This window comes from Rhamphochromis sp. 'chilingali', assembly GCF_963969265.1.
Source record: "Rhamphochromis sp. 'chilingali' genome assembly, chromosome: 10".
NCBI classification, from domain to species: Eukaryota; Metazoa; Chordata; class Actinopteri; order Cichliformes; family Cichlidae; genus Rhamphochromis; species Rhamphochromis sp. 'chilingali'.
In genome coordinates, this window is record NC_137937.1 from 12,489,393 (window position 1) to 12,515,860 (window position 26,468).

At 42.2% G+C, this 26,468-nt stretch overlaps 1 protein-coding gene across 1 annotated transcript; it reads right to left on the reverse strand.

Moving 5' to 3' along the window:
• Positions 1-16,826: 16,826 nt before the first annotated feature.
• Positions 16,827-21,308, reverse strand: fzd10 (frizzled class receptor 10). Its single transcript, XM_080895027.1, has one exon. It carries the CDS (start codon positions 20,625-20,627, stop codon positions 18,876-18,878), a length of 1,752 nt encoding a protein of 583 aa, XP_080751153.1. The 5' UTR covers positions 20,628-21,308; the 3' UTR covers positions 16,827-18,875.
• Positions 21,309-26,468: the final 5,160 nt, after the last annotated feature.

A 26,468-nucleotide genomic window follows, 5' to 3' on the forward strand; every position in this document is an offset into this window, starting at 1 on the left:
GGACGTTGATGAATGCGCTTCAGGCTTCAAGCTCGCCCTGCAGCCCCCAGCGGTGCGGATTCCACGCTTACGCTAATCATGCTCTGCGAGATGCTACGGCCTCGAAGCTGATGAAAGGAAACACGCAACACAGTTAGGCTATCAAAACTGCCTGCACAGTCACAAACACACACTCATCACTCCTGCATCTATCATCAACACAACCGAGAACATCGTCATCGCCGTCAAGAACGTGTCTTCATATTGATATTCATAGTTTTCAACCTAATTTCCTACTTTTGTCATTTAAAAAAAAAAAACCCAAACAGGATCAAAGCTTTCCTTCAACATAAATCGCAGTGGCTCCATTAAGCTCGAACCCCTGATTGCAAAAACCAGAACAAGAGGGGATTCTGCATATTAGGGATCTACCGTGCCACAATGTCAGTAAGCGGGTTAGGAAAATTAGATTATTCTCTTCCCGGCCATGGAACCTAATCTGCTCCACATCAGCGTGTTCCCCTTTAAAACAATCATGAGATTTCATACAAGCGGCACGACACTACAGGCATATTTTGCATGCCATGTCTAAGCATTTTAAGCTTTTTTGTGGCCTTAGGGGTTGAGGTCGGAGCTAGAGATGCACTTCACGGCATGAAACAAAACAGAAAAAGATTGTGGTCGGGGGGGATGCAGTAAAATGACTTTGCATTTCATGATGCCAGGCTCCTTAAAATGATGCAGCCATGCACTGTATCACAGGGGTAAAAAAAAAAAAAGTTATTTTTCTCCACGGGTATCCAAAGCCCATGCAGAAGAAGCAGTCAAAGCAGACACATAGTTTGTAAAATCTAAAACAAACTGTGTTGGTCTATTTATAATGAAGACGGAAAACAGTTTCCGGCTTTGTTAGTGATGCCGCACAGCTGGTGTTGTCAGAATCGCTGAGGTTCAATACCAACAATCAGTCCTCCGGAACAAGGAGACGATCATTTCCAAGCAGTCGAAAAATGCCAAAGAGAACGCTTTTATTCATCAATACATTTGAGCTTTTGTTACATTTACAGATTAGATTATGCTGTACCACCTTAAATCATTAATAAGCTATAAATTGTACTCCTACAAACTTAAATACAATATGAAAAAAAGAAGAGGAGAAAATATTATAAAACACATCCACTTATTGGAAAAGACATTAAACCAGAGTAATAGCTTTGCACATATTTCAGCATGCAATCTGTGAAAGCGCTGCCATCCTTTATCATATCCAACCGTGTGGATGTGCACACCGAGATAAACAAGCAGTATCGAATATTTAAGTCACAAGATTCTCTTGTTTGATGTTTTAACTGAATACCCTTGAATATTTTGAACACACACTGGTATTAACAGTGAAATGAAGAATGAAGACGGCTGAGAAAACTCAATGTGCTGCTCTGCGTTAGCCCTGTGAAGGAAGAGTGATCTGTTCAGGGTGTAAACCCCATTTTTCCCAGTGTCAGCTGAGATGCGTTCAGTACTCCTTAACCTTAACTTGGATAATGGAATATTTAAATTATCATAATCAGAGTGCGTCTAGTAGTTGATATCCTTGCAGTTTGAAGCCCTGGTGCAGTTATCAGGAGTGTGTATGTTCCTACAGTGCCTGCATCTCATGTGAAGTTACTGGCTGTGTGAATAGACCCAGACACTGGTTGATGACTGGATGAATTTTCTATGTACTGTGAAACTTAAAATTACTTTAAAGTAATGAAGTATGTTGGTTCAGCTTATTGTACTCAGCTTGTCTCCCTCCCTTCACTGAGCCTCCTTCTGCCTAACGTTTCCCTCAGTTAAAAGGGAGTTTTTCTTTCCCACTGTCGCCAAGTGCGTGCTCATCGGGGGTTGCTCGATTGTTGGGTTTTTCCATATTACTGTAGAGTCTTATAACATTAAGCGCCTTGAGCAGACTGTTATTGTGATATGGTGCTATATAAACAAAACTGAAATGAATAGAGCTTCCCTGTTTTTTAATGTTGAAGTTGTTTCTCTGGGCAACTAAGTGTCTGGTGGAGGAGAGAGACAGGATCTTACTGGACAAAGCAAACCTTAACAGTGGCTTAATTTTATTGTGTGTGCTTCGGATGTCGAGGATTTTACATCTGACTTAAATCATTGTCCGCGCAACACTTTCGAGCAAAGCCGACAACTATATAAATAATACTTTAAAAACCACAAAGCACGGCTGAATTGTCAAACTGTTTAAACCAAAACATTTACTTGTCGTGAATATACAAAACCCTTTTTTCATAAGTGATCCTTCCCCTTATCCACACTTCCTGCAAGCATGAGCTCCAAGGACATACCCTATTCAAGCTTTTTTTTTCCCTTTAGTACTTGGCAAATACTGTTTCCTGTTCATTTGATTAAAAAAAGAAAAAACCCCTCTGGCTTGTGGCGGCCTTGACTTGTTAGAGATTATTTGTGTACATAGATACGGGACATCTGGGTAGAGAAAAAAAAATAGGCCCCGATGTATCCACTGAATACTATAAAGGTGAAAAACTGTCAATCTTTTTTTTGAGTTTGCTATGAGGAAGTGATAGCTGTAAGCTTGTTTTTAATACTGTGTTTATGAATATACCTGACATGTTCAGACCCTACCCAGACCAACCTTTTTTCTCCCTTTCTTGGGGGAAGAGGCAGGGGGTTGGCAGGAGGAGGCCTTTGCTGACCATAGCAGACTCCTGCAGAGGCTGAACCCCCCTCCCTTGGTGCTGGCCTCAGTGAGGATCCCATGTGATCTCTGAAAAGTCAACAAGGGTTGGTCCACAGCTGGGCCGCAGGAGAACAGAGAGCAGACACGTAGCAACACCCTCCTACTGGGAGCAGCCGAGCAAAGGGAGGACTCAGGACCTGCATGGGAATCTACTGTCTTCCTCCGTGAAATGTGAGCAGACAGCAGGGTGGAATCTTCCCCAATTCAGTTTTAGCGCCCATTTTAGTTTCCATGCATGTTGGACTCCATCACCTCGTCTTTTCCAAGCAAACTCCCCATGTGCGGCAAAAGCCACTGCACAATGGACACACGGTGGATTTAATTTCGAGCTAAGATTAAGTTGCCTTCAGCATCACTGAAACTTTCTGAGGATTTCGAGTTAAAATCTCAGTGGTTATGCTTCTCCGTAGTCAGTGGCATTGGTTTGAACAAAGGTGCAGTGAAGCATCAGCAGCAAAGAATCTAATAAGCACAATGTGGGAATAAAGCAGAGGGGAGTGAGCATCAAAGGCAGCCAGGCACAGCATGACTGGCATCAGTCTGAACTCCCAACCTAGGACACTCAGCATGCTCTTCAGCAATTGCCCCCTTTAGACCAGTCCTGGGCAGTAATTAAAACCATCATTCCCACTGCCTCGGCATCTCATTAGCCACAGGACCCCAGGCTTTCATCCCTACTTGTCCATAAATATCACAACTCCGCACCAGCAATGATGAGTCCCACAAACCAAAACACACGTCCGTAAATCCTCGGAGCTGAACAGAGCATTATCTGACTATCATCCAACTCCAAAGGAACTGCGGGAGATCACAGAAGCTGGTCTATTCATGTCCACCGTAATTATTAGTGCACCAATCAGAGATAATTTGGCAGGAAACTGTCACCCTGCTGTTGGCTGATTAAATCTACCTGTGCAGCAAACAAAAACTAAACGCACATATGAAAGAGAAACCAAAGTGTAGCGTGATGCATTCCCTCTGCAGGGGAACAAAAAATCCTTTTTGTTTTTTCTGTTTTGTATGATTTTGTTTTCAGCTGCAAACATCAACCAGTGTTTGCGACGGAAACATCAAAAAAAAAAAAAAAAAGAGGAGAAACTGATACATTTGAAACTCCTACCCTTTCACTATCAAAGGGAGGATTTGAAGTGGGCGAGTATCGGTTGCAGTGGTCAGATTTAGCACTTTGGCTGTAGATAAAAAGAAACTCTTCTTCCCATGTTTAATTCAGTATGAGCCATGACTAACTCATGTAATATACTGGGCCTCTGAAGTCAATCGCAGGCTGCTTCACTTGCTTTGTGCCGGAGACAGAAATGAATGTACCTCAGCACAGCACAGCGCAGGCTTGCGAGTCAAGGAAATATGTCGCGATAGGTTTATTTTACACCCTGCTAAATCAGTTCTTTAGCATAGCAGCAACGCAGAGCTGTGCTAAAACCGTAATCCACTGCATATTATTAACCTACTTGGCATCACTGCCAGGATGTTTTAGTGCATTAGGATAAACGCAACAGAGCTAATGGAAGAGACAGGGGTGTAAATAAAAGCATTGTTTCTTTGAGCTAAGCAGTGCCTGTCTGTCACTGGCCAGTTCTCAAAACACATAGTGTACACTGCCTATGGTTTTTAATCACAGAGTAGTTTATCAAAGATATTTCAAATTGCTGCAGATGAGGTTTGGAATATATTCTCTGATCCTCTGAAGAGCTGCTAAATATTTGCAGGAAGCCCCACCCAAACACACAAAGCCAGGCCAGTCTGTTCTTACAGAGTGCTGTCACACGGCCCTCACAAACATGACAGCCACTCCTTCTGCTGCACAAGTATGCATGCATGCATGTGTGTAGTGTATGTATTTGAAATGGAGTCACCCCATTCTTTGGCCATGGGAAGCCTCTGATCTTTTACTGGCACAAAGACTTGTGCAAGAGGAGGATGAGCTCCCAACCTTTGTCAACATCCACCCTGAATGCGCTGCTTTTTTCGCTAACCGCAGTGCATTGTTTATGCGAGTGTTTGCGCAGAAAAAAAGGCCTTCATGCCACAAGAACCATTATAGATCAGGTCCCTATTTTCTCTTCAGCGCCATTATGAGTCAGTCAAAATTTAAACCCAACCAGAAGCTGGTTCTCAGCCAAATTCAGCTAACTGACTCTCTCCCGCTCTGTTTCTTTGAGAAGCCTTTGATGTTAGCAGGGGGCTTTTGCACTCGCAGTGATGGTAACGAATGATACTTTAAGCGATTCTTTTTTATCCGGCGAGCTTAATGAAAGATTAATGGGTTTGATATTTTCCCTTGTTTATATTTTATTTAAAAAGTAAGCCGTGGTCCTTGGAACCTGTTAAAAGCTTCTTGGTAATGAGTTTATGGATCAGTGGAAGTCATATTGTCTTTGGCTCAAAACACAATAAGAAGTGTCGATTGTCTTTTTAGTAACACTGTCTTTACATAGAAAAAAAACAACCCACTGACCTTGAGGGCTGTGCCTACATCTTTGCCTGATATGGATGGAGCACATATCAGATATCAGCTAAGATGTGTTCATTTCCATATGTCCTAATTCAGCAGCAGGAGTCTCCACATTGCACTCTATTTCACAGTTCAAAGGAGGAAATTATTCAGATGCAGTGGATTTTGCAGTGACAGTCTTTAGATTTTCCCGCATAACACGTCTCGCTAAACAGACGGGTGGTGCATGATTTGATTATTTAGGGGAAGTGCACAGCTGACTGCTCCGAAATCTTGGTGGACTTTCTGTTATTCGGCAGCTAACTTTTTATTCTATATCGTTTATTTTGTTTACATAGATTTATTTTGGGGACAGCTGAAGAAAGACAGGAAGGGCAGAGAGATGGGGGGAGGACGTGGAATCAAACCATAGCCGCTGTGGTAAGGACAGAGTGCAGAAAGGACAGTGACTCAGACTGAATATTTATGGCTGTGGTCAGAAGTTTACATTCACTCATCATGGGCAGAACAATCAGAACTATGGGAAAGTCCAAGAAACTATGCTATGAGAATTATGCTAGAAGCTACCAGAAGTGTCAGGTTGAGGTGCAACCAGCTAAAGGACATTTAACCAAATTTCAGTGTGTGTGCATGCATTTACGTGCCTGTGTGGATTACAGAAAATCGGAAATGAATTCAAACATGTGCACCCAATTCTTGCTTTTGAAAGTCATTACAGATGCTGTACAATGAGTCTGCCTTGCAAAACGAACAGTTCAAAGAAATCATTTAAAGGCTCAAATTACCATGACATTCCTGCTCGTGATGAGTGCGTTTAAACTTCTGAACAAAACTGTATGTTAGGCTGCAGTCACTACTCATTTAGGTAGTCACTTAAATGGTTCAGGACTTGTGACATTCAAGAATCAGTGATATTTGCAGTTTTTGAGATTTGTTTTTCTAATTTTTGCTACATTAATGGGATTCTCTTCTTCTCTTTCCCTTTACAATCACATGCCTGTTACGCTTGCTACATATAAACATGTATACATTGTATTTTTGCCGTCGGCAGCAAATATTTTTTCATCGTTCATTGTGAATTCCAGGAAAGAGGTGCTCATCAGTTGTTTCAGTAAATGCCTCCAAATAACATATGCTTATGTTTAAGACACAAAAACCTTCTCTCAGGCATAGAAATTGTAATTGTTCTCTGCAGGGAGCAAAAGAAGAAGCAGTGTGGTGCTGTTTGTTTGGCACTTCCTGCTGACACGTCGGTTCTTTTTAACCTCGTTGCATGTGCTGCACAAGCAGAAGAACTCAAAGCTGTTCTCTAATGTCTTTTGTGGCTCTAAAGAGATGTTACCTAAACCCTGACGAAGGAAGTCATTGACTGATCACCATGGGAGACTATGGAAAATGAAGGAACGAGCTTGCATTTAGATTTTTGGACAGGGACTAAAAAGATATACCTGCTGCTGAGCCTGTGATGTTGACCAGTCATTTGAAACTTTCCAAATAGATTTAAAAAGTAACAATTTAAAAGAATCATCATTATTAAACAATAAACAGAGAATTGACAACCAATCATTATGTTTATTGGTGCTATTTTGATATTAGTTTCTGATAGATATAATGCTATTTTATGTATTTGTTAATGATGATTAAATGTGGCAATAATAAAAGTTGAATTGCTGCTCTTTCTAAGGGTGTTAAATTAGTGCAGTGATAGAGAAACCCTTACCTCCTGCTCCTCACACACGGGTGCTTGGACAGGACCTTGGTGTCACATTTTAGCACACTTGCTACTCATAGTAGTAGTAATGGCATAACCCAAAACCTGAACATCGAGAAAAGCGGGAAATCAACTGTGTTATTAACTGCATTCATTTTAGCCCACTTTTTTTTTTAACTTACACACTTTTTTAAAGCAAGTATTATAAACATTAGACTCATTTTTATGACAGCCATCCAAATGCATCTTAACCCTTTACAGAGTTTTTTAAACACCAGTTTCAGCTTGCTCCATTAATCTGATAAACTTCAATTATTAACCAATTAGTAAAGATTAATAATCCTACTGTAATAATTTAACTGAGAGTTAGACTGTTTAATTAAGTTGAATTAATGAAGTGTCATAAATAATAACAGTGATGAATCACAGTGAGAATGATGCTTTGATACAATACACTGCAATCCTGCCTGTTCCAATTGACTCTTGCTGAGCCCTTTAATGCACAACCCCCCCCCCCCCCCCCCCCCCTTCTCTTTTGTTATACATTCCCTGTCATCTTTCAATTATCCACATTCAAAATGAAGGTAAAATGACTCACAGACTGCTTTTCCGAAATGGGAATTAAAATGAGGCATTTAGATATAATGTCTATCGGCATAAGTGGCAGTTTTAAGTTATATAACATGATCTGACCAATAAAACAAATGTGCCGACTACTCTTCGAGACCACTTACAACACCACAGTAGTCCACAGCATACACAGTGGCTTGTTAATAGTGCTGTGATGATAGTTGTGGCACATTTTGAACAGAATCTTAAATTCTGAGGAAAATGGAAACAAGAATAATGACATCTGCCCACATCAGCAGTGGAAACAACCATTGTTTCTGAAAGTATGTTGCTTACTGCTTTTAAAGTGTACCCAGAGGACCAGTAAAGCACCCAGCATAGTCCAGCTACCACAACCACAGCTAGGAGGAGAAGCCTTAGTGACAAACTGCAACAGCGTGTTTGTGTTTTTGACCGGAAGAAAAAATAAATAAAAGAAAGAGAAAGAGGAGACTGCGGGGAGCATTTAGGAGGGAACAGTGTGCTTCTGAGTGTCAGGGCCTTCACTGGCCCTGAGGCCAACAATCTCTCTCTTCACTTTCTCTTCACCCCACTCTTCCCAACCCCCCACCCCCACCCCACCTCTTGCTCTGTGATTTATGTCTAATTACAGTGCAAACCGCAGCAGCCGTCAAGTTCGGATGGGGTGAGGCACAGACATGCCCCATCACCTGAGAGCAGCAACTTACTAGTTCTGCTGCAAAATACAGCTGCAATTTTCCCTTCAACCTAATCTCCCTGACGCTGGCTCTAGAAACATATTTGTGTGACAACAAGACACTGCACAGACCTCCTGCCAAACATAAGTGGGCTCGAATTACTGACAGAATGTAGAGAAAGTATATTCATTAAGCCAGATTAGTTACAGTTAAATGGTTTTTGCTCTTCTCATTGAGCCACTGATATCATTTGAACAAAAGATACAATAATAGACAGAATAATGCACATAGCATCATCTAACTTGTCATGAAACAACAATCCTTACTCCAGCAGCTGATAAACTGCATCTAAAACTCTCAATCGGATCCCACACAAAAGGGAAATGTGCTGTTTCTGTTGCTATGAGTTATGGGAAAAGATGCCCGTGAATTTTCGCTGCCTGCTCTTCTTTGCACTGTATATGTATGCGGATGTCTATGACATGCCGGGCATTGTCAGCGTACAGAATGCCCTCTTTGGCAGCCCCCTCGGTGAAACAGCACAGAAAGTCAAGGAAAAGAAAGGAAAGCGAGGAAGAAGGCGAGAAAGTGCCCACATGAGTGTGACATAGGGCTGCTGGACTCATTTGCTCACCATGACAACCATGCAGAGTGGAGGCGGAGGGCCGGGGGACCCCTGGCTTTCCGGGCCAGTACAATACGGAGAGGCACGGCTGTCTTAACCCCGGTGACATCCCCGTTGTCAGCGGGTCAAATGCTTGAATATCAATGAACTGACTCCGTGCCCCTTGTAGTGGTCCTCAAAACTGTCCAGTTCACATAAGAAGCTCTCGCTGTTCTCTCTGACCTCTCCTGACCTGCTTCCAGCCTCTTGCTGCATTCACACTTACACCACAGGGTTAAACAACACTTAATCAACACACACGTGCATTGCTGCTTCCAGTTTATTTCTTGTCTGCTAGAGTAATTCCCAACCAGTTTGATTCCCAACCAGTAACTGGCAATGAAATGACCTCTGTAGCTTAATGCTATATAGAAAATATGTGCTAAAATAACTAATTTCAGCATTAACGGTGAATATATTTATTTAAAACTATATTTATATGAATTAAATCTGGCTTACACACACTGATTACACAGTAAAAGTTAGTAAGTGTAAAGAAATGTCTAATGATCTTAGAGAAGCAATTGTTGCCGCCCATCAATCTGGGAAGTGTTAAGTAAGGCAATTTCCAAACAACCTGAAGTTCATCATTCTACAGTGAGAAAGTGGAAAAGCATTCAAGACAGCTGCTAATCTTCCCAGGCGTAAACATGCCAGCAAAGTCACACCAGCATCAAGGTGATCAAAGAAACTGGAAAAAACCCAAGCATGGTGGTAGCAGGGTGATGATTCAGGCTTGTTTTACAGCAGCGACACCCGAGTCAAAGTTCAGACCTTAACCAGACTGAAACGCTGTGAAAGGAGCTTAAAAGAGCTGTGGATAAACAAATGACTGCAAACCTGAGTGAACCAAATCACTGAGATGTGACACACTGATAAAAACAAACAGAAAATGATTCATTAAAGTGATTGCTGCTGAAAGTGGTTCGACAAGCTACTAAATCATGGAGTGTACTTAGTTTTTCACAGGACTGCATATGATTCTGTGAAAGCTTTTTTTTTTTTTGTTACATGACCGTACAGGAACATCTATGAACATCTGTTACTTTGTTGCCTAAGGTGTTGTCAGGTTGTCGATGAACTCTGTAGGTACCAGCCAGGCTCTAAATCACTTTGTGTTTTTGCAATAAAAAAGCATTTAAGTTCCATCTATGTTGAAGTTACTGTCAGTGACATGATGGAAGTGTTTCATATCAGCCAGTAATGACTGGGTTACCTGAGCTAGGAGTTAACAACCAAAACCATAGAAGGGGCTAAACTATGAAACTATGACAGAAAAAGCCAAAAATCCAAGGAAAACAAAAGAATCTTCACCATTAAAAGTGTGCTTATGATTACTATTAGTTTAAGAAAAAGACTAAATGTATGTACTGTACGTTTGGTTAGAAAGTAAGTAAGCGGGCGCTGGGTTAGCTCAGTGTGTTGAGTGGGCGAACACGTGCCATATGACTGACAGTGGCCAGCCTGCGTTCGAGTTTGAACTGTGGCCCTTTGCTGCATGCCTTCCTCCTTCTCTCTCTGCCCTTGCATTCCTGTCTTATCTTCATTGTGTCTATCAAATAAAGCGGAAAAAGCCCAAAAAATAAGGAAAAACTGAATTTTGGCTGAAATGAAAACTATAGTGTATAATCTGTCTAGAAGTCGGAAATTAATTTTCCTAACTGGCCACATGAGAAACTGGGGCTCTTATGTCCCTAAAAAAGCTGGACACTAAGCTTATCATTGCGCCCTACACAACAGTAAAGGCTGGCCTAAAGGACAGCACAGAGGCTCTATACATGGCAGCACAAGAACAAACTCCAAGCCACAGATCCATAGAGACAGGAGTCCATACCATAGCAGGCAGGACCCAAGTTGCAGACTGTGCAAAGGTGCCCCAGAGACGATCCAGCATATAGTAGCAATATGTAAGATGCAAGCTGGAACCGTTTTAACTGAGAGCCCTAACCAAGTGGTTGGGACAGTGTACAGGAACATCTGTGCCACATATGGATGAGAAGTCATCAAGTCCCGATGGGAAACATGATTAAAGGTGGTTGAGAACAACAGGGTTAAGATCTGGTGGGTCTTTGAGCTTCAGACAGATAAGCAGCCGTTGGCCAACCAACCAGACATAGTGGTGGTTGACAAGGAGCAGAAGACTGCAGCTGTGATAGATGTGGCAATCCCAGCAGACAGCCACACCAGGAACAAGGAGCATGAGAAGTACAGGAGCATTAGGAGCTATAAAAGCCAAACTGGAAGAGTAACTCCAGCAGATTCCAGATACAACATCGGAGGTCGTTGTCCAGAAGAGTGTATTCCCAGGAACAGATACTGTGCAGAACCATCAACCCCCTCCCGGGCACTGGCATAGGACCCGAGCTTGAGGATCACATACATACCACTCCCCATCCCCCAACATAAATATACACGCACATCCACAATATGTGGTTTTATCTTGTATTCATTAACATTCATGTTCAGTTGTTATTAAAAAAGACATGATGGATAGAGTAAATGAACGGGTGCTTGAGCTCATCGGATAGAATCGGGTGGGTGGATCAGACAGAAGTCATCGGACACAGCAGAGCCAGAGGAAATCATTTTGTCTGTAGAGAGCTTATGCAAACAAAAGCAGTTTTCAGAATACATGAGCAAATTCAAAGCAGGGTTTCTACAGCAGCTGCACCCATAGTGTCAATCTACAGCTAGCTGCGCATTTTCTGTTTAACAGAACACATTGTTGTCTTCCACACTGCTCCCTTTTCTGTCTTGAAGGACAGAGGAACAGAAGCTTGTCTTTTGTACTAGCCATGTCGTTTGTGATGTGAGGCAATGATCAAACAGAGAACTGAATTTAGTTCTTCATTTCTTTGTGCACCGCGTTGTGAACGATAGTAAACAGGCCGGGCAGGTGTCGTGCAGTAAATATGCAGACACATAGTTTCCGTGCATTTGTCAAACCAGTTTACCACAGCGTGAGATGGTTTGGGCTGGAGCCTGTCTCCTGACAGCTGTTTTATGGGCTAGAATCAGTTTTTTATTTGGCCATGGAAATGTTGGCTTTGCTCACATCTGCTCTCAAACACTCTGACATGAAGAATGGATCCTTTTTGGAAATCCTTCTATCCCAGTGTACCTAAAAATACAAGCACATTTTATTCAAGTGTTGACAAGTTTATTGATATAAACACAGCTTGAGCATCCTTAAGTCTAACTTTAAAAGGTCAGAAAATACATTTAAGGTATGAAAAAAGATCTTAAGTCATAAAGTCACGATATCAACAAAGACAGCAGGGGGTCAGCAGTGTTTTAAACAAGTTGCAACATACAGATTAGCCTCTTAAGTAGGTCATTATTTTCAACTTAGGCCTGATAAGTGGGTCCTGACCTCTTCTCTGGGTACATTAGCTGCTGCAGCCATCACTCTCATTACTATTATCAGGACCAGACAATCTGGCCTGCAACCAGTGTCCAGGAAACCCAAGATTCCTTTGCCAATGCTACGGCTTGATTGCTCAAAGGAACACATGTACCGGTATCAGATACAGTTGCAATAACCAACAATAAAGTCGTTTATCATCTCCTCAACTGTTCCTCGGTACTTATCCCAAATTGCTTCCAGTCCTGTCACTGCGTAAAGCAAGCTGGGAGCAAAATGGGACATTGCTTTGGAAAACTGTAGACCAACACATGTTATGCGTTGTGCATGCCCATTCATATTAACTTGATGCCCCAAGAAGAAAAAGGGATTTTTGGCCAGAGCAAAGAAAACTTGGGCAAAAACCTGAACAGAAAAAAACAAAAAAACAAAACACAAGCAAGCTAACAAACAGCACAGCCGCGCTCTCCTGTAGTTTAATACTTTGAATTGCAAATCAGTGGGTGCAAAATTCCATGAAAAACGTTTTGTTTATGTCTTCCTGTTGTTGTTATGCATTCATAGATTACAAAGTCCAGAGCAGCTTCTTGTCTGGTGGAGTGTATCTAAGTTAGCGTAGCATTACTTATGCAGTTCAGTGTAATTCTGATGTATTTAGTCAGGCTATGCTAATAGTATTATATTGGAAGAGCGTCAAAAAGGATGTTTAATAAAGCAGCAACCCAATAAACAGCACCACTTATATAAACTGCTTTTTGAGACATTTTTCCGGTATACATTTCTATCTTTAAGATTGTCATCGTAGCTCTACAATAGAGTGTTTTTAGTCTACTTTTACACCAGTAAAACATCTACTTCTGCATGGACCAAATCCGCATGTCAGCTGACATCTAGATGATTTAAGGGCACTGAGATGTACACAGATGAATATGAAATACAGCATATAATTCATTTTCAGTCATCAGTTAAAACAGGCAACCCTTATAGTCAAGTGGTCGGGGTACAATAATATTGAGGTTCTTCTGGAATTTGCAGTATGGCCTTTAACTTTATCAGTAAGCCAAATCAAACTATTGCTAATCTGCTGTTTGATCTGCATTAAAAACCAAACTACATCTCGCCTTGTTGCCATCTTTTGCATGGAGTTAATATTAAAATAGTCACATGCCTGCCTGAAGTATATTCCGCCAACAGGACGGGGATATTATTTCCCAGTTTATGTGACAGTTGATTGTGTAGTTTGCTTTCATGTTCTCCCCCTCTGTGCCATCTTTCTTTGTTAAGTTTGCTGAGAGTGTCTTTGAACCACAGGCATTTTCTCTCAGCGGTGTTCATGAGCCCTGCCAGATCCATCATCATCCCTCTCCCTCTGCCTCTCCCTCTATAGCTCTTATACTGTCTGTAAACTCGCGCGCACGTAAATACATACACATGTCGGCAGCCTCCCGCTGTGCCTGTTCTCTCTACTCCTCCATCAATCCTGTCACTGCCATCATAACATCTCTGAAAAATGCCCCTACATGTGATGAATGCACACAGGGTTGCTCCCATACATAGTTGCAAAGAAATATAGCAGTGACCTCGTACGAAGGAGAGCCGGCCCATTCTGGTGTTTTGCTGTGTTTTAGAGTTATCTGAGCTCGTAGCAGCGTGGATTACGAAGGTGGCATATTAAAGTCTGCTGCTTAGACACCGTGGCAAAACTTGCTTCCAGCTGACACCAGACTCTTGCCTTCTCAGTCACGTTGCAAGCCCATGGGTGTCACCGCACTCGTGAAGCAGCTCGCTTTCATCTGATTGTTTTGTGTCGAATGTTGCATATCCGTTGTTGCCATAGCAGAGAACAAGTGCATCAATTCAACTTGCCAAAACACAAAGATATGACTGGTCATTTCTCTGTTAAAGCAATTTGCACATTAGGATTTTTCAGATTCTTGCTGAGAGTTCAATGAGGCGATTGCTACTGCCAATATCGATCAAAAATCCCTATGCAACTGTTATCCAATTTCCATATTTTTCACACTGCTTTTAGTGTATAATAGTTCCAGATGAATGCTTTAGCTCTCGTGAAACAAAAGTGAGTCTCGCTGTGAATGCAGTTCTGAGGGAATTTTTGATGAATAGCTGCAAGTTATTGGATTTCCCATCCCTTATATTGTTTGCCAGATATCATTGTGCATGCTTTCACATGCAACAAGCAAACAGGCAAAGTCTCTGGAAAAAAATAGACTCAAACTTAAGGGAGGAAGCTGGCATACAAAGCAGCACAATTGAAAAATAGCCCCGAGTTGCCATACTCTGGTCCTCAGAGGAAGTTTGCCACTGCCCTGCTTGCATATGCGGGGGGAGTGTCTGTTTGCACAGGTCTCTGTCAGTTAACACTAATCTGCCTGATCTCCACCTCAAAGTCACTCACTTCTCCACATGCAAATAAACATATTCAGTCCTCTTTCAAACCAAAGCTGTTATCAAACACTTGTTTGATCAGCAGAGGGCTTTTGAGGCAGTTCATTATGCATTTGAAGAAAAAGGGCCCTGCCCCCGCCTTACAAGGAGAGAACACATTGTTGCCAGGTTTTTATGTAATTACTCTCACCTTCAGTCGCGGCCTGGAAATAAGACTGGGATGTATGTGTGTGTGAGAGAGCTATTAGTGCTGCTCTTTGTTGCAGATTGGCCTTATATGCTGTACTCTACATTGCCCTAGTTTCTTTGCTGTATAGATCAACTCAGAACATGAAGCTCACCCACTCTTCCTCCAAACCAAAGCCCTTAGAACTCTGGATTTTTGTACCACAAGAACTTGAGGGATGATAGAGAGCTTTCATTGCATGCTATGATAGTGCTTTGGTCTTTGAAACTTGCAGCTCTCTCTGTCTGTCTTTCTCTGTGCATTTTCCTTTTGTTTTGTTTAATCCAGTAACCCTCTGAGTTTCTTCTTCAAGAAGAAACAAGGCTGTTTCATTTGTCAACTTTTTTCAAAAAGATTCTGGTATAGCCAAAGGAGTCAGAACCCTCCAAAAAGAGACAGATTTACATCTAAAGTAGCTTTCTAATAAGAGAAACAAGAGCCTTGAGTGGGTTTGGGGCACTGGGAGCAGACGTGATGGCGGAAGCCCATTCTCCTCTGAGAAGCAGCCGAATTCCTTTGTGTGTATGCTGCATGCGTGCGCGTCATGTATGCGTCTAGGACACTGAGAGGCTAAACATTGCTTTCCAAATAGACAGGCCTGAACTAGTAAACAGGTGCTGCCGGAGCAGCTGAGGATGAAGACATGGGGCGTCTCCATAAAGCCTTGATCAAAGAGAAGTTGCCTGAGCCGCCAGTCATCCCAGCAACTTGATTTATGCCACTGTGTCAGAGTACTTTATGAGTGCTTGAAAAAACAGCGGATAATAGTGCATAAGTTCCTCTGTGGCCTTTCATACAGCTACAGCACAGAGTAGAAGGCGTCGCCACTTATTGAAACAAAAGCATAGGCTTCAGGTTTTGACTGGCGATGTTTACTTGACACTTTCCCTCTGAAGCTGAATCTGCCGTTGACACGCAGAGGACGCTTAATTTATGTTCGTAATACCGCTCTTTTCTGCAAAGACACCTAACATCAGCTCAATTACAGAGTGTGAAAAGCTGAAAATCCTGGCTTGCTGGCAAACCAGTCAAATTAAATTAAATCAAATAATTATCAAAGGTTTGATGCAATTTCAACAACACTGATCACAAGCAAAAGCCCCCCTTTCCCCCCTCCCTTTTTTTTGTCAACACATCATAAACGCATGCCTGCTGCTATCGCCAGCACAGCACGGCAGAAAGAGTACGGAACAGGAAACGGATGGAGTATGTGGGTGACGGGATTCATCCTGGTGGAATTTTAAGATACGTGCATCTGAGATTCATCAGCTTTAGTCATGTGGCTGTGGCGGGATTCCCCGCTTGGTCAAATAAAACGCATCCTTGCAAGAAACAAGCATTCACTAGAGAACACCATGAGACATCAGTTGTTTCACTTTGGCAAGAGGCTGCCTGTGATGTGATGGAATGAGACTTTTAAAAACATTAATACAGTTCAGTGTGATTTCAAGAAATTTCTTGCCAGCATTACTATGCCCTTGCTCTGAGCAGGATTTTTTTTTCCCCTTTGAAGAGAGCAAAAGAAGAGAAGTGAAGCCTGCTTGGCTGAAGAAGCCCCGGAGGGGGGTGGTAACTGTCATTTTTATTTACAGCCTTCCCAGACACCTCCAGGGCTGTTATCCAGGTGGCCTCTGTTGAAGCTCTCAGAAGAACTCACACCTTTTTCGCAACTCAGAGTATCAATAGACACCGGCTGACTTTGATTCAGCCACATAGACTTTGTGAGTCATGTGCTTTTGACTGTTAAAACGGGTTGGGTTGACGCTGGAACTTGAATGCCCTGAGGGATAAAGCATTAATACACTTCTAAAACTTTATTAGACCAGAGAGGGCCCTCTAACATAGGATTTAAACTATTTTTTACTTCTATGGTACAGTCACAAAAAAACAAATATCTAAAAAAAAAAAAGGGTTGAAAGTGAGACTGAAAAAAGTGGAAATGGTTTTATACTCAAAACTATAGCTTTACCCTTATTTGTTGCCATCATCTCTCAGATTCATGTTTTCCCATTGCTACCACAGCAATGGGAAAACATGAATCTGAGGTTCAAGACTAGACTTGTGCATGCACCTTAATATTTTGACAATGGAAGGACACTAAACATCTCAGTATACGACAATGTATTCAGTTTGCTCACGCTTTAAAGAAAAAATAAATCGCCTCAGTCAATATGTAACTACTTCAAATCCTGACCAGATGTGTCTTTAGAAACGTCACCGTGCCCTGCTGATAAGAAGAGAAGAGATGACAGATATTCTGTATTTTGGTTTGCAGCGGTGCTCTTTTCAAAGTCAAACCCTTCAAACAGTCTAATCCTGTCCTGAATGAGAGCTGGATTATTGTATAACCCTTTCATTGATGCGCACCGACACATGCACGCAGCGAGAAAGTGAGACGGAGAAGAAAAGAGAGAAAGAGAGAGATGAAGAAGGAAGACTAAAATAAAGTTCTATATTCACTTCAGCTGTGGCTGAAGAACCGGGCTTACATAAGCATGCAGCATAAAGACAGCGAGGAGTGCAGAAAATCATTAACACTGCAATCAAAGCGCTGATTCAAACCACTGATATTTGGTCCAATAAACATGGAGGTTAAACCGCTTGACTGCACCCGCTTTCGCTTTTCATCTTTAAAGAAAGCCACTAACAGTTACAAATGTAAACACAATCCCAATCCTAATGACAACATCTAAAGCCACCACATCAAGTTCTGAGGACACAATATTAATGATATCTCTGGGACAAAATATTGAAAACACTGAATAAATATGCCCATTAGTGACAGTGCTGCCTAACTGTAATGTTTTTATGACACTGACTGTGTTTTTTTTTTCTGCTGTTAGTCATCTTTAGCCACACATTTCAACTGTTTCCTCAAGAACGTTTAAAAACAAGAATCGGGACACAGCGACTCATTTCCACTCGACTTGTGCATCACTTCTCCTGTTCCCGCACTTATTAATTTACCTTTTTTCAGACGTGTTAATATATATTTTCCATAAGCACGATCAAATGCATGCGCACGATTTATGAGTTAATGTGGATCTCCCATAAGCTACTAACCTGCTAATAAAGAACTACAGATATATTTTTTGCTTAATTTTATATTCTTATAAAAATTCCAGATAGAATAGTCAAAACCTAGCTCTTAAGCACATATATAAATTAAGGTTAATGGTTTAAATGTTTAGTACGCATTAAAATTACTCCCTGTATATGATAGTGGGGGTAAAAAAGAACAACAAAAAAATCTCACAAGCTTAACGTGTCTCACGCCAACAGGGAGAACAACAGCACAGCAGCCACACAAAATTCCAGCTTTACAAACATTTAAAACTAGAACGTTTTATTACTTTTCTATAAAATCTCAACTTTTCAGAAATATATACAAATGTTCCCTTGTGCTATAAAACAGCAAAGAAAAAAAAAAACAGCATTTACAAATAACTTTTCTCAGTACTGAGTGCTTGATTAATTTATGGCATGGATTTGCCTCACAATGGGGCAGTTCTGAAGGTCTCGAGCGCCTTTCAGCAACTGCTCTCAGTCCAGTTTAAACATATATGGCACTGCATTGATTTCCATTAACAGAAAAAGCCTCCAAACACACCGGTCATCTCTCTGACTATTTGCCATTAATGTCTATGGGGTTCATCATGCATTGTCTGTAATCGGTCAACAACAGTACAAGTGTTGTTTTGGCTGTAATGAAAAACATCTATTGCACATTATTCAAGTAACCCCACTGCACATCCAAATGGTTTATTCCACTCTTTTTGTCTCTGGAACAATAACTTTTTTTTCCTCTAGGATAAGTGAATCCAGGAGTAGCAGATTTTTCTCAAACAAAGGCAGCTCTTGTTGTGTGACATGGCTCAAGACTGAACAAAACCCCCATGTTGTATTACCTTCGATGCATATTGCATAAATAAAACATGAAGCTTGATTCATTTGATGGCACTGATCATTAGAAGTCTTGTTTAGGGCTTTAAAAGTATTTTGGGGGTTTGCACAAAGAGAGTCAGCTCATACACATGTTGGAGGGGGGCGTGTGGGCTCGTATTTAGTGTTGGGCCCTTTGAGAGATGGGTGAGGTTTAATGTAAGGCCTGCTGCTGGTGAACACACTGGCAGCCTTCCGCCTCGTTCTCTTCTTTATCTTCCTGCTGAACACGTTCTGCCATGACTGCAGTGTCTTTGAGGTCCAGATCCACATGCCGCTGGTGATGCCCACCACCAGCAGCATGAAGATCTTCACCATGAAGATTTCGACAGCGGGGATAGAAGCCTTCATGATGCAGTCGTCGGACTCTAGCCCGCTGCTGCTGCATTTCTGCTCCCCTGCGAGAATGCGCCAGTAGTCCATGTTGAGCCTCTCGTAGAAATAGCAGGCGATGACGCAGGTGGCTGGGACAGTGTAGAGGACAGAGAAGACTCCGATGCGAACCATCAGCTTCTCAAGCTTGTCTGTGTTCTCTCCCTCGGTTTTCATAATCTTGCGGATGTGGAAGAGTGCAACAAAGCCGGACAGCAGAAATGAAGTGCCGATAATGAGATAGCAGGAGAGAGGAATGAGCACAAAACCTGTGAGAGCTTTGACATCCATGCTGCCCACGTAGCAGACGCCCGTCAGCTCGTCTCCGGCCACCTTCCTCATCACCAGTATCATGATTGTCTTTATGGCAGGGATGGCCCACGCTGCCAGATGGAAGTAGCTGCTGTTTGCTTCGATGGCCTCGTGACCCCATTTCTTCCCAGCAGCCAAGAACCACGTGAGGGTCAGGATAACCCACCAGAGGGAGCTGGCCATGCCAAAATAATACAGAATGAGGAACACAATAGTGCAGCCTGTGCTCTCCAGACCCTCCTGGATAATATATTGGACCCCGTTGTCTCTGTCGCAGGCTATTCTGTCAGCTCCCACAAAGAGCCGAATGAGGTAGCCCACAGAGTAAACACAGTAGGACATGGAGAGGAAGATGATTGGTCTCTCGGGGTATTTGAAACGCTGTGGGTCAATGAGGAAAGTGAGCACTGTGAAGGCGCTGGAGACAAAGCACAGGATGGACCAGATGGCCATCCACACCAGAGAGAACTGCTTGTCTCCCTGACTCCAGTACACATCCACTTTTGGGTAGCATTTGGGGGCACAGGACTCACTCTTCTCCACAAAGTGGAACTTGCCTGGGTTGCTGCACATCTGCTTGCTGCCACTGTCTTTAGGGTGAAGGTCCTGCCCACTCAGAGGCCGCTGCAGCCTGAAATCCGGAGGCTGGGTGTGGGAGACTTTGGGAGGTTCGTCCGAGCCATTGTTGGGCGCCTCCATGCAGAGGTTGTTTGGGTCATTTTTGGTAGGCAGACGTGAGCAGTCCAGAGACTCCGGCCAGGGGAAGTTAAAATGTTCCAGGATGGGAGAACATTTCAGCTTGACCTGCTCACACATAACTCTACACGCTGGAATGGGGTTTGACACCTGCTCCGTGCACATGGGAGCATACAGTGAGCAGAGGAAAAATCTGAGGTGGCTGTGACATCCAAACTGTATGAGGGTGGCAAACTCCTGCAGCTTTATCGCTGCCTCTTTTTGGTCATCATGGCCCATCAGATTTGGCATGCGAGTCATGTTGTAGCCAATGTCTTTACACTGAGGGATGGTGATGTGCTGACATCTCCCCTCTCCTGACCAGTCAGGATCTATTGAGCTTATGGCTGAGCCCCTACTGCTCAACAGCAGCAGCACCAGCGCATAGATAAGGCTCACTTTAACAGCTGAACACATTGTGTTGTTTTAATAGAGGCAAAAAAACAGCTAAATGTTCACCAAAACCTCAGACACACAAGTTTCTTTCATTAAAAAAGTGAGCGATGAATCCAGGCTGGCGATGGCGGTTATTGGATCAATGTGGAGAAACTTACTCAGCTCTCCGTAGCAGGACCATCGCTTCCTCACTTTAAAAACTGCAGATTTAAAATATCAAAGATAAATCCCGCGACGGTCCGAACACGGTTCCTCGCTGGAAGTGTGCCGTCTGGTCCATGCTTTCAGTTTGCGGCTTCGGTGCAGCAGCTACTTGTTCCGTCTCCTGCGCTGTGAATATCAGTCTGCTGTGCGTAAAAGAGAATTTCTTTGTGCCCCGATGTGTTCCCCTCTTGTTTCCAAAAGTCTCACCGGCTCGCCTTTACGCTCCATGGCACTTTCCGAGAGTCTCTCTCTCTCTGTGGCAGATTTCAGTCATTGTGTGACAACTTTAAAAAACAAAAACAAACAATCTCCCTCCAGCTCTTTATCCGACGGTCATGGCTGCTCGCAAGGCAACGGGGACAAATAAGCAGTCAGCAAAACAAGTCGAACACATATCGGTCTCTATAAATGTGTCCCAGAAACGCAGGATTATGCTCCCTCTGTAAGTAGGCAGTTGATGCTTTTGGTGGCAGTGCTCGTCTGAGCTGGTCGGAGCCTCCGTCCCGGTCTAACCTGCCAAAAGATCCGCCTTCAAAGACAGCTAATTTGCATAAGAAAGCTGACACTGACACGCGGATTATTTTCAGATCGTGCGGAACAGCTTGTTCATTACAGCGCTTTCAAAGGCTCGCAGCAAACTTCCTTCTCTCTGTTTGTTTGTGCTCAGCCACAAACTTCGAGGCGCATTTTAAGAGAATCACCAAAAATATTGCGCAATATGGCTCACGGCCGCACTGGTCCACCAAAAGCAGCCACGGTTCATATTCCAATTGCATTTAGTTAAAAATAAAAATAAAATGCAAGTGTAGATAATGTTTTCCTTTAACTTTTTTCGCATTTAATTCTTTCCCTTTGCAAATATTTACAATATATATCAATTTTGATAAACGATGGAAATTTTTTTATATTTATTTAACACCATTTAAGACTTTTAAAATTCTCAATATAATTCTATACTATAAATCTAAAAGTCTCAATCAGATATCAAACATCAATAGATGTTTTTTAATAAGTGTTTGATGTAATCTAGGCAACAACAGTCATGCTCTCAAATCTATTAAATAATAAGGTAGTAGATTATCCTATGGTTGTAGTACAACCATGCAACCAAGTACAGCAAATCACAGGCTAAGTAAGCTGTAGTCAGTTTGGAGATTCTGAGTTATTAATACTTAAATTTAAGCTGCATTTTAATATTGCAGCTTTTCCAAAGGGATCTAACTGTACTGTTTTATATGACTTTTACACTCAAACGGTATCATATTTTATCTGTTCCAAAGTACTACACGTTAGGGGAGAGCACAGTGGCCTCACATTCATTTTAAAGTATTCATTTAAAGTACTATTAGGCCTTTTCAACTCCGTATAAGTTCAGAGTACAGAGAATTAAATCAGAATCCTCTCGGTTTTTAGAGCCAAGTTTCCAAACCAGTAACATGAAGAATAGAACAAACCAACCAAAATGTTACAGACGTATTCTTTTAACTGTGAAAGAAAGGAATCTGACTGCATTGTGTCGCAATCATCTCTGGGCAGTCTTTAACAAACAACAAAACACTCATGAAGAAAAGCCAAAACACACAAGGATAATGGTAAAAGTACGTCCAGTTTTGGGAGCTGTTTAGGATTCAGCAGTACAAGAATCTGGGTGCTCTGGCCAACGTTGCAAACGCATAATTCAACAATACCTCGCAGACATTTCCTGCCTTTTTTCCAATGAAGGAAGCCATTCTGCAAACAAATAAGAAGGTCAAATTCCTTTTGGATCTGTGGTCCTAAAGTGGTGCCATTGTTCTATTGTCAAGCTTACAGAGGTACACTTGCAGCAGTAAATAAATTTACTGTTTAACGTCTCCTACAGCGACACTTCCATTCTCACCAGATCAGGTCAATTTCAGCTTTTTTTTAAAAATCTTTTTTTTTTGGATGCTAATTTCTTCCATCACATTTCAATGCAAGCAAAACTGAAACGTTAAAGAGTAAATATTAGGTTGCTGTCCCAGACAAATATCTGAAAATAATTTGGTATGGATAAACCACTGGGCGTTTCAACTTCTGTGCACTTTGCTTGTTCTTGCTTTCTCTGATGGTTTCCTGCAGGTGCACCGGTTTCCTCCCACTCTTAAGACATGTGGATTGGCTGAACTGACCACTTTTTCCACAAATACAAATACACTGATGATCTGTTCAGTTTTCACCCTAGCTCTTGTGCTTGTTAAGCTCCAACTCCCTGTGATTCAGAGCAGTACAAGTGGAGAGAGGATTTGACCACACTTTGTTCTTTTCATTATGCAGGCTTGTTCTCTAAACTATCTGTTTAACTTTAGTGGTGCTATATGGCAGGATGTGATGGCACAAGGGACTTTCTGCCTGTTTTGTGTGTGTGTGTGTGTGTGTGTGTGTGTGTGTGTGTGTGTGTGTGTGTGTGTGTGCGTGTGTGTGTGCGTGTGTGTGTGTGTGTGTGTGTGTGTGTGTGTGTGTGAGAGAGAGAGAGAGAGAGAGATCCTCCAGGCTTTGCTCACACTACCTTGTAGTGGTAAGATTTATACTGAGGCCTGGCTATGGTCTCCACTGCGGGTGAAATGCTGATCACAAGTAAACAGGAGTGCTTTTAGTGCATTTTTACAAGTCACTAAAGTGCTTTTAGAAGTATTTCAGAAATGTGTCCGAGCAAGAGAAACCCGGCACCAGCGTGCCTAAATGGCTTAAGCCCAGCATATCTTAGTGGTGGCACTTCAGCTGTTAGTGCTCAGCGTGAGGAGCGAGAGCATAAATATGGGGTATGAATACACTTATGGACACAATACCCTCCTCCTATGCAGCACATGTGCTCCTCAGATTTCATGTATCCAGCTGTTAACATTTTAGGTGCTCCGGTCCTAAATGTGAGTATAAAATACTTGATGTTCACTTCACACACTGCTTATATGTGTGCCTTGTGGTGTGTCCACAGCCTTTAGCTGCTTACGCTAGTTTCATTTCCTGACAGATATAATATTTCCAAAGGGGAAATCTTTAGTTAAAGTCATTCTGGCGGGAAACGAAGAATAATAATGGAAACCATTTTCCTTTGTAATACAGCAGCAGTTCCCCCCCCCCCTTTTCTTTTTAATATTCGGACCCCTCGCAAAGATAAGGACAACAGCTGACCTGCCTGCTCTACCCCTCCCGCCCAACTAGAGCTCTATTAGTCTGCGGCTGATGCGCAGACGTAAAAAAATAAAAAGAGTTGACGGCTTTAATGTGAAGAATAATATAATATCTGCTTGCTCGCTGGGCCTGTTCTGCTCACCATTTACTGATCATCTGGCTTTTAGGAAACCTTGTCTGGCATTTTTGAAAGCAAATATCTGCCCTTATTTCCACTGCCTTTGGTGTAATGAAGCAGACAAGATAAAATTGTCACATAGTCTAATAAGAAGACACAGTCTGCTGGCTTGTTGTAATTCATCGCCTTTGTTCTGTTCTCGTCCCTGTCTTTCCTCCTGCCTCCTTCTCTTTAATGATTGTTTTGCTGGTCATGATGATATCTCTTTGAAAACGGGAAGAAAAAGAGAAGGAATCCGGCCTGTTCAGTCTTTAGCATCTGTCGCATCAGTAGCTACCACTGTCTCTTTTATGATCCTCCCCTCCCTCAGCATCCCCCCCCCACCTTTTTTTATATACCCCCTCCTATAACTGATTCCTACTCGCACAGTCTATTTCTCTCTCTCTCTCTCACACACACACACACACACATGCACACACAGCAACTTTATCTCATCTCTGCAACCACAACAGTGCGACGAAGAAAAGCGGCACTGCTCCATCTCTGAGAAATCAGCAACTGTGAGATAATTCTGTAACTAATAAAGTGAAAGGGAGGGCCCTTTGATGGCTGAAGCTGAAAAGATATTTTATTTTTTGTGTGTGTGGGATTTGAGATGTGTGATTCTATGGAGCGAGCTCGCTCCCCTGCTGCTAGGCTCTGGCTGGAAGCTGGCCCCCCCTCTGGCTAATGTTATGGAGAATCGGAGGAATTTTATGGCTGTCTTTTCCCTCAGCCCCCTTTTTTCTTTTGTTCCCCTTTGAAGAATGACTTTAGACATTTTATTTACATATTTAACAACGGATGAAAGAAATGAAGGGCGAGGAAGCAAAGCTCCTTGGGCTCTTAAGAGAATTTCGATCAGTAAAAATGAGTTGTACCTCGTGTCTTTTCTTTCTTTTTTTTTGCTTGCGTGGCTTCAAATTAGATAAAACACGCAACTATAGTGGTGACATTTCTGAAACTGAGGCCATCACCTCTCTGATGAGAGTGTGCCCAAAGCTGACTCGCTATCAGCAAGAGCAATCACAGTATTTCAGTTAATTGCCGCGCTTAGCTGACTGGCATGCTGTTCCAACATGTGAGGTATGCTATGGGAGAGATGGGGGGACGTTTTAGACATGTTTGGCATTGTTGGCGGCGTTGAAAGGGCATGTTGATTAAACATACGGGTGGGGTAGCCCTATAATCTTCTTAACCAAGGCCCTCCTGCTCTTTCAGAGGGCACAATAAGAAGAAACAACACACTCAGTTGGAGGTGAGACTATTTGTCCACATGCCCTGCACATTGTCCAAGGATCCTGTTCTCCCTCCTGATCGCACACATTCAGCATTTAGCTCAGGATGATCCTATTTATCAACATAATCTGTTATTTTCTCTCTTATTGCCACTTAACAATGTGTGAAGAGGCTGGTGCCAAAAACCAAAAAAGAAAAAAGAAAGAAAAGAAAAATGATGGGAAAGCTATGGCATCTGGGCAAAGACAGTAGTAAAAAAATTAAATTAAAAAAATAAAGCAGTGTTTGAATATCAAAGCAAAATCTCTGCCCAATCTCCGTTAAAAACATCTTCTGCTTGCAAAACTGCTCGCAGAGATAATCCGGTGTAATAATATACATGGTGTTTCTGTCCTGTTTAAAATGCTGGAGCTTTACTGAGAGCACGGGTTTCTGTAAAGGGTCAGACGTTTTGAGGAAACGCATATGAATCAAATAATTAATTATTGAAGATCCCTGTCAACATCAAAGCCTCCAGTATTCTTTGCTCATATGGTTTAAATAGTCTGATAAAGTAACTTATTAATGAGGACTAATTTGTTTCGTGCTTTTTTTAAATTTTATTTTGCTTTGCTCAATTAAAACCTGCTTTGCTTCACTGCTGTCATTTATGGGCAGAGCTAAACCAGTTGAAGGTTAACCCTCTGACCTCATTGTTTGTGTATTCTGGTTGATAAGAGGACGTCATTGCATAATTATAACCTTCCCAAGTGTTTAGAGGGTAAATTAGCAATATGACTGGGAGAAGCTGTCAGCCAATCTGCAATAAACAGAGCTGTTGTAATGAATTTGGTTTGTTTTGAATCTTAATAACATCTGCGCCGAGGCTGCTTTGAGACGGCAGTATTAGTTTAGTGGGCTGTTCTTACATCATACCCTTTTATGTGGTGGTCGTTTAACCGCAAAGAGAAGCGGAAGGGAGGAAGTAGTAGTGGATGGAAGAGGAAAGGGGTGGGGGTTTGCTGGTGGAGCTTAAGATGAAGTAATGAACCAAAACAGATTCAAATATAAATGCTCGAAAAATGCATTTATATTTAAGAAAGTCACATCAGACCCAGCGGAGACGTTTGCGA